Consider the following 17076-nt stretch of genomic DNA (forward strand, 5'->3'; position numbering starts at 1 on the left):
CAGACACAGAAATCATCGGATACAATGTAACACTGGCAGCAAGTCATGTGATGCAGAGATGGATGCAGTGACCAATCATAGCACAGCATTAATCCTGCAGGTAAATGGGCTCAATAATCTGCGGTCCTCGTGTACTGGCGGCCGGGTGATATGACCCATCAATATATGTGGCGGCACTCACCGTAACCCTGCTCCTCCATCACGCGTCGGCTGAAGTCCATGTAGATGAGCCCCTCATAGACCTTAATAAGAAACAAACTCATATAAACAATATAAGAGACACATCGTCGTCCGGTACAATGCGGCGAAACTGAATATAGAGCGGACGGCCCCGTAATCCACCGGACACGGTCTCAGTCTCCACCACCATGGCACCTCCACCGCCGCTACCATTACATATGGGCTACTGGTCGGAGGCAGAGGCGGCCGTCACCTGAACCACGCGGTCCTGGAGTCCGGCCGTTATAAACAGCTCTTCTTTCTCAACGTCCAGAATGAAATTTGGCTGCATCGTCCTTGGAAGATCCTGCAACAAAGAAAGATCGGCCCCTGATTAATTATAACCAATGCACAATAAAGACGCAGGGGAGCCCCGCCCCAAAGGAGCCGGGGGGAGGGAGACACGCCCCGCAGGAGCCGGGGGGGGGGGGGAGACCAGCCCCGCAGGAGCCGGGGGGAGGGAGACACGCCCTGCAGGAGCCGGGGGGGGGGGAGGAGACCAGCCCCGCAGGAGCCGGGGGGAGGGAGACACGCCCCGCAGGAGCCGGGGGGGGGGGGGGAGAGACCAGCCCCGCAGGAGCCGGGGGGGGGGAGGCACGCCCCGCAGGAGCCGGGGGGGGGGGGACCAGCCCCACAGGAGCCAGGGGGGAGGGAGACACGCCCCGCAGGAGCCGGGGGGAGGGAGACACGCCACGCAGGAGCCGGGGGGGGGGAAAGACCAGCCCCGCAGGAGACCGGGGGAGGGAGACACGCCCCGCAGGAGCCGGGGGGGGGGGGGTGAGGCACGCCCCGCAGGAGCAGGGGGGGGGGGGGGACACCAGCCCCGCAGGAGCCGGGGGGGAGGGAGACACGCCCCGCAGGAGCCGGGGGGGGGGGGACCAGCCCCACAGGAGCCAGGGGGGAGGGAGACACGCCCCGCAGGAGCCGGGGGGAGGGAGACACGCCACGCAGGAGCCGGGGGGGGGGAAAGACCAGCCCCGCAGGAGACCGGGGGAGGGAGACACGCCCCGCAGGAGCCGGGGGGGGGGGGTGAGGCACGCCCCGCAGGAGCAGGGGGGGGGGGGGGACACCAGCCCCGCAGGAGCCGGGGGGGAGGGAGACACGCCCCGCAGGAGCCGGGGGGGGAGACCAGCCCCGCAGGAGCCGGGGGGGGAGGAGACCAGCCCCGCAAGAGCCGGGGGGGGGGAGGAGACCAGCCCCGCAAGAGCCGGGGGGGGGGGGGGGAGACCAGCCCCGCAGGAGCCGGGGGGGGGGGGGGGGAGACCAGCCCCGCAGGAGCCGGGGGGGGGGAGGCACGCCCCGCAGGAGCCGGGGGTGGGGGGAGGCACGCCCCGCAGGAGCCGGGGGGGGGCACGCCCCGCAGGAGCCGGGGGGGGGGGAGGGAGACACGCCCCGCAGGAGCCGGGGGGGGGGGGAGACCAGCCCTGCAGGAGCCGGGGGGGGGGGCACGCCCAGCAGGAGCCGGGGGGAGGGAGACACACCCCACAGGAGCCGGGGGGGGGAGGAGACCAGCCCCGCAGGAGCCGGGGGGGGGGGGGAGACCAGCCCCGCAGGAGCCGGGGGGGGGAGGGAGGCACGCCCCACAGGAGCGGGGGGGAGACATGCCAGGGCCCGACGACACATCACCACCACCCTTATCCTATGTAATACTGTCTCCTGAACCGTGTATCTAATCTTCTCCTATGTGATACTGTCTGCTGAGCCGTGTATCTAATTCTCTCCTGTGTGATACTGTCTGCTGAGCCGTGTATCTAATCCTATCCTGTGTGATACTGTCTGCTGAGCCGTGTATCTAATCTTCTCCTATGTGATACTGTCTGCTGAGCCGTGTATCTAATCCTATCCTGTGTGATACTGTCTGCTGAGCCGTGTATCTAATCCTCTCCTGTGTGATACAGTCTGCTGAGCCGTGTATCTAATCCTCTCCTGTGTGATACTGTCTGCTGAGCCATGTATCTAATCCTATCCTGTGTGATACTGTCTGCTGAGCCGTGAATCTAATCCTATCCTGTGTATACTGTCTGCTGAGCCGTGTATCTAATCCTCTCCTATGTGATACTATCTGCTGAGCCGTGTATCTAATCCTCTCCTGTGTGATACTGGCTGCTGAGCAGTGTATCTAATCCTATCCTGTGTGATACTGTCTGCTGAGCCGTGTATCTAATCCTATCCTGTGTGATACTGTCCGCTGAGCCGTGTATCTAATCCTCTCCTGTGTGATACTGTCTGCTGAGCCGTGTATCTAATCCTATCCTGTGTGATACTGTCTGCTGAGCCGTGTATCTAATCCTCTCCTGTGTGACACTGGCTGCTGAGCCGTGTATCTAATCCTATCCCGTGTGATACTGTCTGCTGAGCTGTGTATCTAATCCTCTCCTGTGTGATACTGTCTGCTGAGCCGTGTATCTAATCCTATCCTGTGTGATACTGTCTGCTGAGCCGTGTATCTAATCCTATCCTGTGTGATACTGTCTGCTGAGCCGTGTATCTAAACCCATCCTGTGTGATACTGTCTGCTGAGCCGTGTATCTAATCCTATCCTGTGTGATACTGTCTGCTGAGCTGTGTATCTAATCCTATCCTGTGTGATACTGTCTGCTGAGCTGTGTATCTAATCCTATCCTGTGTGATACTGTCTGCTGAGCCGTGTATCTAATCCTCTCCTGTGTGATACTGTCTGCTGAGCCGCGTATCTAATCCTATCCTGTGTGATACTGTCTGCTGAGCCGTGTATCTAATCCTATCCTGTGTGATACTGGCTGCTGAGCCGTGTATCTAGTCCTATCCTGTGTGATACTGGCTGCTGAGCCGTGTATCCAATCCTCTCCTGTGTGATACTATCTGCTGAGCCGTGTATCTAATCCTATCCTGTGTGATACTGTCTGCTGAGCCGTGTATCTAATCCTATCCTGTGTGGTACTGTCTGCTGAGCCGTGTATCTAATCCTATCCTGTGTGATACTGTCTGCTGAGCCGTGTATCTAATCCTCTCCTGTGTGATACTGTCTGATGAGCCGTGTATCTAATCCTCTCCTGTGTGATACTGTCTGCTGAGCCGTGTATCTAATCCTATCCTGTGTGATACTGTCTGCTGAGCCGTGTATCTAATCCTCTCCTGTGTGATACTGTCTGCTGAGCCGTGTATCTAATCCTCTCCTGTGTGATACTGTCTGCTGAGCCGTGTATCTAATCCTATCCTCTTTGATACTGTCTGCTGAGCCGTGTATCTAATCCTCTCCTGTGTGATATTGTCTGCTGAGCCGTGTATCTAATCCTATCCTGTGTGATACTGTCTGCTGAGCCGTGTATCTAATCCTATCCTGTGTGATACTGTCTGCTGAGCCGTGTATCTAATCCTATCCTGTGTGATACTGTCTGCTGAGCCGTGTATCTAATCCTCTCCTGTGTGATACTGTCTGCTGAGCCGTGTATCTAATCCTCTCCTGTGTGATACTGTCTGCTGAGCCGTGTATCTAATCCTATCCTCTTTGATACTGTCTGCTGAGCCGTGTATCTAATCCTCTCCTGTGTGATACTGTCTGCTGAGCCGTGTATCTAATCCTATCCTGTGTGATACTGTCTGCTGAGCCGTGTATCTAATCCTCTCCTGTGTGATACTGTCTGCTGAGCCGTGTATCTAATCCTATCCTGTGTGATACTGACTGCTGAGCTGTGTATCTAATCCTATCCTGTGTGATACTGTCTGCTGAGCCGTGTATCTAATCCTCTTCTGTGTGATACTGTCTGCTGAGCCGTGTATCTAATCCTTTCCTGTGTGATACTGTCTGCTGAGCCGTGTATCTAATCCTATCCTGTGTGATACTGACTGCTGAGCCGTGTATCTAATCCTATCCTGTGTGATACTGTCTGCTGAGCTGTGTATCTAATCCTATCCTGTGTGATACTGTCTGCTGAGCTGTGTATCTAATTCCATCCTGTGTGATACTGTCTGCTGAGCAGTGTATCTAATCCTATCCTGTGTGATACTGTCTGCTGAGCTGTGTATCTAATTCCATCCTGTCTGATACTGTCTGCTGAGCAGTGTATCTAATCCTATCCTGTGTGATACTGTCTGCTGAGTCGTATATCTAATCCTATCCTGTGTGATACTGTCTGCTGAGCCGTGTATCTAATCCGCTCCTGTGTGATACTGTCTGCTGAGCAGTGTATCTAATCCTATCCTGTGTGATACTGTCTGCTGAGCCGTGTATCTAATCCTCTCCTGTGTGACACTGGCTGCTGAGCCGTGTATCTAATCCTATCCTGTGTGATACTGTCTGCTGAGCTGTGTATCTAATCCTCTCCTGTGTGATACTGTCTGCTGAGCCGTGTATCTAATCCTATCCTGTGTGATACTGTCTGCTGAGCCGTGTATCTAATCCTATCCTGTGTGATACTGTCTGCTGAGCCGTGTATCTAAACCCATCCTGTGTGATACTGTCTGCTGAGCCGTGTATCTAATCCTATCCTGCGTGATACTGTCTGCTGAGCTGTGTATCTAATCCTATCCTGTGTGATACTGTCTGCTGAGCTGTGTATCTAATCCTATCCTGTGTGATACTGTCTGCTGAGCCGTGTATCTAATCCTCTCCTGTGTGATACTGTCTGCTGAGCCGCGTATCTAATCCTATCCTGTGTGATACTGTCTGCTGAGCCGTGTATCTAATCCTATCCTGTGTGATACTGGCTGCTGAGCCGTGTATCTAGTCCTATCCTGTGTGATACTGGCTGCTGAGCCGTGTATCCAATCCTCTCCTGTGTGATACTATCTGCTGAGCCGTGTATCTAATCCTATCCTGTGTGATACTGTCTGCTGAGCCGTGTATCTAATCCTATCCTGTGTGGTACTGTCTGCTGAGCCGTGTATCTAATCCTATCCTGTGTGATACTGTCTGCTGAGCCGTGTATCTAATCCTCTCCTGTGTGATACTGTCTGATGAGCCGTGTATCTAATCCTCTCCTGTGTGATACTGTCTGCTGAGCCGTGTATCTAATCCTATCCTGTGTGATACTGTCTGCTGAGCCGTGTATCTAATCCTCTCCTGTGTGATACTGTCTGCTGAGCCGTGTATCTAATCCTCTCCTGTGTGATACTGTCTGCTGAGCCGTGTATCTAATCCTCTCCTGTGTGATACTGTCTGCTGAGCCGTGTATCTAATCCTATCCTCTTTGATACTGTCTGCTGAGCCGTGTATCTAATCCTCTCCTGTGTGATATTGTCTGCTGAGCCGTGTATCTAATCCTATCCTGTGTGATACTGTCTGCTGAGCCGTGTATCTAATCCTATCCTGTGTGATACTGTCTGCTGAGCCGTGTATCTAATCCTATCCTGTGTGATACTGTCTGCTGAGCCGTGTATCTAATCCTCTCCTGTGTGATACTGTCTGCTGAGCCGTGTATCTAATCCTCTCCTGTGTGATACTGTCTGCTGAGCCGTGTATCTAATCCTATCCTCTTTGATACTGTCTGCTGAGCCGTGTATCTAATCCTCTCCTGTGTGATATTGTCTGCTGAGCCGTGTATCTAATCCTATCCTGTGTGATACTGTCTGCTGAGCCGTGTATCTAATCCTCTCCTGTGTGATACTGTCTGCTGAGCCGTGTATCTAATCCTATCCTGTGTGATACTGACTGCTGAGCTGTGTATCTAATCCTATCCTGTGTGATACTGTCTGCTGAGCCGTGTATCTAATCCTCTTCTGTGTGATACTGTCTGCTGAGCCGTGTATCTAATCCTTTCCTGTGTGATACTGTCTGCTGAGCCGTGTATCTAATCCTATCCTGTGTGATAGACTGCTGAGCCGTGTATCTAATCCTCTTCTGTGTGATACTGTCTGCTGAGCCGTGTATCTAATCCTTTCCTGTGTGATACTGTCTGCTGAGCCGTGTATCTAATCCTATCCTGTGTGATACTGTCTGCTGAGCCGTGTATCTAATCCTATCCTGTGTGATACTGTCTGCTGAGCCGTGTATCTAATCCTATCCTGTGTGATACTGTCTGCTGAGCCGTGTATCTAATCCTCTTCTGTGTGATACTGTCTGCTGAGCCGTGTATCTAATCCTTTCCTGTGTGATACTGTCTGCTGAGCCGTGTATCTAATCCTATCCTGTGTGATACTGACTGCTGAGCTGTGTATCTAATCCTATCCTGTGTGATACTGTCTGCTGAGCCGTGTATCTAATCCTCTTCTGTGTGATACTGTCTGCTGAGCCGTGTATCTAATCCTATCCTGTGTGATACTGTCTGCTGAGCCGTGTATCTAATCCTATCCTGTGTGATAGACTGCTGAGCCGTGTATCTAATCCTATCCTGTGTGATACTGTCTGCTGAGCTGTGTATCTAATCCTATCCTGTGTGATACTGTCTGCTGAGCTGTGTATCTAATTCCATCCTGTGTGATACTGTCTGCTGAGCAGTGTATCTAATCCTATCCTGTGTGATACTGTCTGCTGAGCTGTGTATCTAATTCCATCCTGTCTGATACTGTCTGCTGAGCAGTGTATCTAATCCTATCCTGTGTGATACTGTCTGCTGAGTCGTATATCTAATCCTATCCTGTGTGATACTGTCTGCTGAGCCGTGTATCTAATCCGCTCCTGTGTGATACTGTCTGCTGAGCAGTGTATCTAATCCTATCCTGTGTGATACTGTCTGCTGAGCCGTGTATCTAATCCCATCCTGTGTGATACTGTCTGCTGAGCTATGTATCTAATCCTATCCTGTGTGATACTGTCTGCTGAGCCGTGTATCTAATCCTCTCCTGTGTGATACTGTCTGCTGAGCTGTGTATCTAATCCTATCCTGTGTGATACTGTCTGCTGAGCTGTGTATATAATCCCATCCTGTGTGATACTGTCTGCTGAGCCGTGTATCTAATCCTTTCCTGTGTGATACAGTCTGCTGAGCTGTGTATCTAATCCTATCGTGTGTGATACTGTCTGCTGAGCCGTGTATCTAATCCTCTCCTGTGTGATACTGTCTGCTGAGCCGTGTATCTAATCCTCTCCTGTGTGATACTGTCTGCTGATCCGTGTATTTAATCCTCTCCTGTGTGATACAGTCTGCTGAGCTGTGTATCTAATCCTATCGTGTGTGATATTGTCTGCTGAGCCGTGTATCTAATCCTATCCTGTGTGATACTGTCTGCTGAGCTGTGTATCTAATCCTCTCCTGTGTGATACTGTCTGCTGATCCGTGTATTTAATCCTCTCCTGTGTGATACTGTCTGCTGAGCCGTGTATCTAATCCTTTCCTGTGTGATACTGTCTGCTGAGCCGTGTATCTAATCCTATCCTGTGTGATACTGTCTGCTGAGCCGTGTATCTAATCCCATCCTGTGTGATACTGTCTGCTGACCCGTGTATCTAATCCTATCCTGTGTGATACTAACTGCTGAGCCGTGTATCTAATCCTATCCTGTGTGATACTGACTGCTGAGCCGTGTATCTAATCCTATCCTGTGTGATACTGACTGCTGAGCCGTGTATCTAATCCTATCCTGTGTGATATTGTCTGCTGAGCCGTGTATCTAATCCTCTCCTGTGTGATACTGTCTGCTGAGCCGTGTATCTAATCCTCTCCTGTGATACTGTCTGCTGAGCTGTGTATCTCATCCTCTCCTGTGTGATACTGTCTGCTAAGCCGTGTATCTAATCCTCTCCTGTGTGATACTGTCTGCTGAGCTGTGTATCTAATCCTATCCTGTGTGATACTGTCTGCTGAGCTGTGTATCTAATCCTCTCCTCTGTGATACTGTCTGCTGAGCCGTGTATCTAATCCTATCCTGTGTGATACTGTCTACTGAGCCGTGTATCTAATCCTCTCCTGTGTGGTACCGTCGGCTGAGAAGTATCTAATCCTCTCCTGGGTGATACTGTCTGCTGAGCCGTATCTAATCCTCTCCTGGGTGATACTGTCGGCTGAGCCGTGTATCTAATCCTATCCTGTGTGGTACTGTCTGCTGAGCCGTGTATCTAATCCTATCCTGTGTGATACTGTCTGCTGAGCCGTGTATCTAATCCTCCCCTGTGTGATACCGTCGACTGAGCTGTGTATCTAATCCTCCCCTGTGTGATACCGTCGGCTGAGCCGTGTATCTAATCCTCTCCTGTGTGGTACCGTCGGCTGAGCAGTGTATCTAATCCTGTCCTGTGTGGTACCGTCGGCTGAGCCGTGTATCTAATCCTCCCCTGTGTGATACCGTCGGCTGAGCCGTGTATCTAATCCTCTCCTGTGTGGTACCGTCGGCTGAGCCGTGTATCTAATCCTGTCCTGTGTGGTACCGTCGGCTGAGCCGTATCTAATCCTGTCCTGTGTGGTACTGTCGGCTGAGCCGTATCTAATCCTCCCCTGTGTGATACCGTCGGCTGAGCCGTGTATCTAATCCTCTCCTGTGTGATACTGTCTGCTGAGCCGTGTATCTAATCCTGTCCTGTGTGGTACCGTCGGCTGAGCCGTGTATCTAATCATCTCCTGTGTGGTACCGTCGGCTGAGCTGTGTATCTAATCCTATCCTGTGTGATACTGTCTGCTGAGCTGTGTATCTAATCCTGTCCTGTGTGGTACCGTCGGCTGAGCCGTGTATCTAATCCTGTCCTGTGTGGTACCGTCGGCTGAGCCGTGTATCTAATCCTATCCTGTGTGATACTGTCTGCTGAGCTGTGTATCTAATCCTGTCCTGTGTGATACTGTCGGCTGAGCCGTGTATCTAATCCTCTCCTGTGTGGTACCGTCGGCTGAGTAGTGTATCTAATCCTGTCCTGTGTGATACTGTCTGCTGAGCCGTGTATCTAATCCTATCCTGTGTGATACTGTCTGCTGAGCTGTGTATCTAATCCTATCCTGTGTGATACTGTCGGCTGAGCCGTGTATCTAATCCTCTCCTGTGTGGTACCGTCGGCTGAGTAGTGTATCTAATCCTATCCTGTGTGATACTGTCTGCTGAGCCGTGTATCTAATCCTATCCTGTGTGATACTGTCTGCTGAGCTGTGTATCTAATCCTGTCCTGTGTGATACTGTCTGCTGAGCCGTGTATCTAATCCTATCCTGTGTGATACTGTCTGCTGAGCTGTGTATCTAATCCTGTCCTGTGTGATACTGTCGGCTGAGCCGTGTATCTAATCCTCTCCTGTGTGGTACCGTCGGCTGAGTAGTGTATCTAATCCTATCCTGTGTGATACTGTCTGCTGAGCCGTGTATCTAATCCTATCCTGTGTGATACTGTCTGCTGAGCCGTGTATCTAATCCTATCCTGTGTGATACTGTCTGCTGAGCCGTGTATCTAATCCTCTCCTGTGTGATACCGTCTGCTGAGCCGTGTATCTAATCCTCTCCTGTGTGATACTGTCTGCTGAGCCGTGTATCTAATCCTGTCCTGTGTGATACTGTCTGCTGAGCTGTGTATCTAATCCTCTCCTGTGTGATACTGTCTGCTGAGCCGTGTATCTAATCCTATCCTGTGTGATACTGTCTGCTGAGCTGTGTATCTAATCCTGTCCTGTGTGATACTGTCTGCTGAGCCGTGTATCTAATCCTCTCCTGTGTGGTACCGTCGGCTGAGCCGTGTATCTAATCCTGTCCTGTGTGGTACCGTCGGCTGAGCCGTATCTAATCCTGTCCTGTGTGGTACTGTCGGCTGAGCCGTATCTAATCCTCCCCTGTGTGATACCGTCGGCTGAGCCGTGTATCTAATCCTCTCCTGTGTGATACTGTCTGCTGAGCCGTGTATCTAATCCTGTCCTGTGTGGTACCGTCGGCTGAGCCGTGTATCTAATCATCTCCTGTGTGGTACCGTCGGCTGAGCTGTGTATCTAATCCTATCCTGTGTGATACTGTCTGCTGAGCTGTGTATCTAATCCTGTCCTGTGTGGTACCGTCGGCTGAGCCGTGTATCTAATCCTGTCCTGTGTGGTACCGTCGGCTGAGCCGTGTATCTAATCCTATCCTGTGTGATACTGTCTGCTGAGCTGTGTATCTAATCCTGTCCTGTGTGATACTGTCGGCTGAGCCGTGTATCTAATCCTCTCCTGTGTGGTACCGTCGGCTGAGTAGTGTATCTAATCCTGTCCTGTGTGATACTGTCTGCTGAGCCGTGTATCTAATCCTATCCTGTGTGATACTGTCTGCTGAGCTGTGTATCTAATCCTATCCTGTGTGATACTGTCGGCTGAGCCGTGTATCTAATCCTCTCCTGTGTGGTACCGTCGGCTGAGTAGTGTATCTAATCCTATCCTGTGTGATACTGTCTGCTGAGCCGTGTATCTAATCCTATCCTGTGTGATACTGTCTGCTGAGCTGTGTATCTAATCCTGTCCTGTGTGATACTGTCTGCTGAGCCGTGTATCTAATCCTATCCTGTGTGATACTGTCTGCTGAGCTGTGTATCTAATCCTGTCCTGTGTGATACTGTCGGCTGAGCCGTGTATCTAATCCTCTCCTGTGTGGTACCGTCGGCTGAGTAGTGTATCTAATCCTATCCTGTGTGATACTGTCTGCTGAGCCGTGTATCTAATCCTATCCTGTGTGATACTGTCTGCTGAGCCGTGTATCTAATCCTATCCTGTGTGATACTGTCTGCTGAGCCGTGTATCTAATCCTCTCCTGTGTGATACCGTCTGCTGAGCCGTGTATCTAATCCTCTCCTGTGTGATACTGTCTGCTGAGCCGTGTATCTAATCCTGTCCTGTGTGATACTGTCTGCTGAGCTGTGTATCTAATCCTCTCCTGTGTGATACTGTCTGCTGAGCCGTGTATCTAATCCTATCCTGTGTGATACTGTCTGCTGAGCTGTGTATCTAATCCTGTCCTGTGTGATACTGTCTGCTGAGCCGTGTATCTAATCCTCTCCTGTGTGGTACCGTCGGCTGAGTAGTGTATCTAATCCTGTCCTGTGTGGTACCGTCGGCTGACACTTACATCATCTGTGAGATTGTAGAACTTCATGAGACTTTTCAGCGTCGCGGACACGATGGCGCTGAGAAATAAAGCAGAAACACTGGTGGATAATTGCGCTGCTGCCGGATCCCGGTGACAAGAGGCGCAGAGTCAGTAACGGCTTCATCATCCCGGAAATGATCCAATCTGCGCACTATTAAAATTAACTACCCTTTGACAGTGCGAGCGCTCATGAATGTGTTGCTGCCATTTGTAGAAGTGTCAGTAAATTACTCCGAGCGGCTGTGAACACACAGAGAAGGGCTGGAGAGGCAGAGCCGCGGCAGGGGCGCAGCACAACGCCGCAGGGGGACGAGGCGCTGTATGATAAACACCAATTTACAATCCTCCGTCTGCAGACGCCATAAACTCCCTCATAATGTGCCGAGGAGACGAGCGGCGGCCGGCGGCCACTGCTTCATTTATGCAGAAAATGGGAAACAAAGTTTGTCAAATTGTGAAGAAGAAAAAAATGGAATCAGATTATTTTACATTAATATAGAAAAGTACAATGAATAAGAAGCAGGAAAATGGGAGAAAGAAAACACAAACGGCTCCATCCGAAAGACAGAAAATGTCCAATTACTGAAAAGAGAAACAATAATAGGAAAAAAAATCACATTACAGCGAATAATCAGAGCAAGAAACACAGCAAATCCCAGGAATTATCACAAGAGCGAGGATATGACTGCTATAATACTGCCCCCTATGTACAAGAATATAACTGCTATAATACTGCCCCCTATGTACAAGAATATAACTGCTATAATACTGCCCCCTATGTACAAGAATATAACTACTATAATACTGCTCCTATGTACAAGAATATAACTACTATAATACTGCTCCCTATGTACAAGAATATAACTACTATAATACTACCCCCTATGTACAAGAATATAACTACTATAATACTGCTCCTGTGTACAAGAATATAACTACTATAATACTGCCCCTATGTACAAGAATATAAATACTATAATACTGCTCCTATGTACAAGAATATAACTACTATAATACTGCCCCCTATGTACAAGAATATAACTACTATAATACTGCTCCTGTGTACAAGAATATAACTACTATAATACTGCCCCTATGTACAAGAATATAACTACTATAATACTGCCCCCTATGTATAAGAATATAACTATTATTATACTGCTCCCTATGTACAAGAATATAACTACTATAATACTGCGCCTATGTGCAAGAATATAAATACTATAATACTGCCCCCTATGTATAAGAATATAACTATTATAATACTGCTCCTATGTACAAGAATATAACTACTATAATACTGCCCCCTATGTACAAGAATATAACTACTATAATACTGCCCCTATGTACAAGAATATAACTACTATAATACTGCCCCTATGTACAAGAATATAAATACTATAATACTGCTCCTATGTACAAGAATATAACTACTATAATACTGCTCCTATGTACAAGAATATAATTACTATAATACTGCTCCTGTGTACAAGACTATAACTACTATAATACTGCTCCTATGTACAAGAATATAACTACTATAATACTGCCCCCTATATACAAGAATATAACTACTATAATACTGCTCCTGTGTACAAGAATATAACTACTATAATACTGCTCCTATGTACAAGAATATAACTACTATAATACTGCTCCTATGTACAAGAATATTACTACTATAATACTGCTCCTATGTACAAGAATATAACTACTATAATACTGCTCCTATGTACAAGAATATAACTATAATACTGCTCCTATGCACAAGAATATAACTACTATAATACTGCTCCTATGTACAAGAATATAACTACTATAATACTGCCACCCATGTACAAGAATATAACTACTATAATACTGCCCCTATGTACAAGAATATAACTACTATAATACTGCCCCTATGTACAAGAATATAACTACTATAATACTGCCCCCTATGTACAAGAATATAACTATTAGAATACTGCCCCTATGTACAAGAATATAACTACTATAATACTGCTCCTATGTACAAGAATATAACTACTATAATACTGCACCTATGTACAAGAATATAACTACTATAATACTGCCAACTATGTACAAGAATATAACTACTATAATACTGCCGCTATGTACAAGAATATAACTATTAGAATACTGCCCCTATGTACAAGAATATAACTACTATAATAATGCCCCTATGTACAAGAATATAACTACTATAATACTGCCCCTATGTACAAGAATATAACTACTATAATACTGCCCCCTATGTACAAGAATATAACTACTATAATACTGCCCCTATGTACAAGAATATAACTACTATAATACTGCCCCTATGTACAAGAATATAGCTACTATAATACTGCCCCCTATGTACAAGAATATAACTGCTATAATACTGCCCCCTATGTACAAGAATATAACTACTATAATACTGCCCCCTATGTACAAGAATATAACTACTATAATACTGCCCCCTATGTACAAGAATATAACTACTATAATACTGCTCCTATGTACAAGAATATAACTACTATAATACTGACCCTATGTACAAGAATATAACTACTATAATACTGCCCCCTATGTACAAGAATATAACTACTATAATACTGCCCCTATGTACAAGAATATAACTATTAGAATACTGCCCCTATGTACAAGAATATAACTACTATAATACTGCTCCTATGTACAAGAATATAACTACTATAATACTGCCCCTATGTACAAGAATATAACTACTATAATACTGCCCCCTATGTACAAGAATATAACTACAATAATACTGCCCCTATGTACAAGAATATAACTATTAGAATACTGCCCCTATGTACAAGTATATAACTACTATAATACTGCTCCTATGTACAAGAATATGAATACTATAATACTGCCCTTTATGTACAAGAATATAACTACTATAATACTGCCCCCTATGTACAAGAATATAACTACTATAATACTGCCCCCTATATACAAGAATATAACTATAATACTGATCCTATGCAAAAGAATATAACTACTATAGTACTGCTCCTATGTACAAGAATATAACTACTATAATACTGCTCCTATGTACAAGAATATAACTACTATAATACTGCCCCTATGTACAAGAATATAACTACTATAATACTGCTCCTATGTACAAGAATATAATTACTATAATACTGCCCTTATATACAAGAATATAACTACTATAATACTGCTCCTATGTACAAGAATATGACTACTATAATACTGCTCCCTATGTACAAGAATATAACTACTATAATACTGCCCCCTATGTACAAGAATATAACTACTATAATACTGCTCCTATGTACAAGAATATAACTACTATAATACTGCCCCTATGTACAAGAATATAACTACTATAATACTGCTCCTATGTACAAGAAAATAACTACTATAATACTGCCCCCTAAGTACAAGAATATAACTACTATAATACTGCCCCTATGTACAAGAATATAACTATTAGAATACTGCCCCTATGTACAAGAATATAACTACTATAATACTGCTCCTATGTACAAGAATATAACTACTATAATACTGCGCCTATGTACAAGAATATAACTACTATAATACTGCCCCCTATGTACAAGAATATAACTACTATAATACTGCCCCTATGTACAAGAATATAACTATTAGAATACTGCCCCTATGTACAAGAATATAACTACTATAATAATGCCCCTATGTACAAGAATATAACTACTATAATACTGCTCCTATGTACAAGAATATAACTACTATAATACTGCCCCTATGTCCAAGAATATAGCTACTATAATACTGCCCCCTATGTACAAGAATATAACTACTATAATACTGCCCCCTATGTACAAGAATATAACTACTATAATACTGCTAATATGTACAAGAATATAACTACTATAATACTGCCCCTATGTACAAGAATATAACTACTATAATACTGCCCCCTATGTACAAGAATATAACTACTATAATACTGCCCCTATGTACAAGAATATAACTACTATAATACTGCCCCTATGTACAAGAATATAGCTACTATAATACTGCCCCTATGTACAAGAATATAGCTACTATAATACTGCCCCCTATGTACAAGAATATAAATACTATAATACTGCTCCTATGTACAAGAATATAACTACTATAATACTGCTCCTATGTACAAGAATATAACTACTATAATACTGCCCCTATGTACAAGAATATAGCTACTATAATACTGCCCCTATGTACAAGAATATAGCTACTATAATACTGCCCCCTATGTACAAGAATATAAATACTATAATACTGCTCCTATGTACAAGAATATAACTACTATAATACTGCTCCTATGTACAAGAATATAACTACTATAATATTGCCCCCTATGTACAAGAATATAACTACTATAATACTGCTCCTATGTACAAGAATATAACTACTATAATACTGCTCCCTATGTACAAGAATATAACTACTATAATACTGCTCCTATGTGCAAGAATATAACTACTATAATACTGCTCACTATGAACAAGAATATAACTACTATAATACTACCCCCTATGTACAAGAATATAACTACTATAATACTGCCCCCAATGTACAAGAATATAACTATAATACTGCTCCTATGCAAAAGAATATAACTACTATAGTACTGCTCCTATGTACAAGAATATAACTACTATAATACTGCTCCTATGTACAAGAATATAACTACTATAATACTGCCCCTATGTACAAGAATATAACTACTATAATACTGCTCCTATGTACAAGAACATAATTACTATAATACTGCCCTTATATACAAGAATATAACTACTATAATACTGCTCCTATGTACAAGAATATTACTACTATAATACTGCTCCCTATGTACAAGAATATAACTACTATAATACTGCCCCCTATGTACAAGAATATAACTACTATAATACTGCTCCTATGTACAAGAATATAACTACTATAATACTGCCCCTATGTACAAGAATATAACTACTATAATACTGCTCCTATGTACAAGAATATAACTACTATAATACTGCCCCCTAAGTACAAGAATATAACTACTATAATACTGCCCCTATGTACAAGAATATAACTATTAGAATACTGCCCCTATGTACAAGAATATAACTACTATAATACTGCTCCTATGTACAAGAATATAACTACTATAATACTGCGCCTATGTACAAGAATATAACTACTATAATACTGCCCCCTATGTACAAGAATATAACTACTATAATACTGCCCCTATGTACAAGAATATAACTATTAGAATACTGCCCCTATGTACAAGAATATAACTACTATAATAATGCCCCTATGTACAAGAATATAACTACTATAATACTGCTCCTATGTACAAGAATATAACTACTATAATACTGCTCCTATGTCCAAGAATATAGCTACTATAATACTGCCCCCTATGTACAAGAATATAACTACTATAATACTGCCCCCTATGTACAAGAATAAAACTACTATAATACTGCTAATATGTACAAGAATATAACTACTATAATACTGCCCCTATGTACAAGAATATAACTACTATAATACTGCCCCCTATGTACAAGAATATAACTACTATAATACTGCCCCTATGTACAAGAATATAACTACTATAATACTGCCCCTATGTACAAGAATATAACTACTATAATACTGCCCCTATGTACAAGAATATAGCTACTATAATACTGCCCCTATGTACAAGAATATAGCTACTATAATACTGCCCCCTATGTACAAGAATATAAATACTATAATACTGCCCCCTATGTACAAGAATATAACTACTATAATACTGCTCCTATGTACAAGAATATAACTACTATAATACTGCTCCCTATGTACAAGAATATAACTACTATAATACTGCTCCTATGTGCAAGAATATAACTACTATAATACTGCTCA

General features: G+C 45.0%; 1 protein-coding gene across 2 annotated transcripts in view; it reads right to left on the reverse strand.

Moving 5' to 3' along the window:
- LOC141172832 (uncharacterized) overlaps positions 1-17076 on the reverse strand; it is a 183070-nt gene that overhangs the window by 16301 nt on the left and 149693 nt on the right. For both annotated transcript variants that reach the window (XM_073657389.1, XM_073657390.1), the window contains exons 15-17: positions 11134-11191; positions 434-526; positions 182-242 (exon numbers count right to left, since the gene is read on the reverse strand). In XM_073657389.1, coding sequence (XP_073513490.1) covers positions 182-242; positions 434-526; positions 11134-11191 — 212 coding nt within the window. The remainder of the gene's footprint in view (positions 1-181; positions 243-433; positions 527-11133; positions 11192-17076) is intronic.

The sequence above is a fragment of the Phyllobates terribilis genome, unplaced genomic scaffold (assembly GCF_046119375.1).
Source record: "Phyllobates terribilis strain yellow unplaced genomic scaffold, ASM4611937v1 Scaffold_12__6_contigs__length_324123572, whole genome shotgun sequence".
Lineage (NCBI taxonomy): Eukaryota > Metazoa > Chordata > Amphibia > Anura > Dendrobatidae > Phyllobates > Phyllobates terribilis.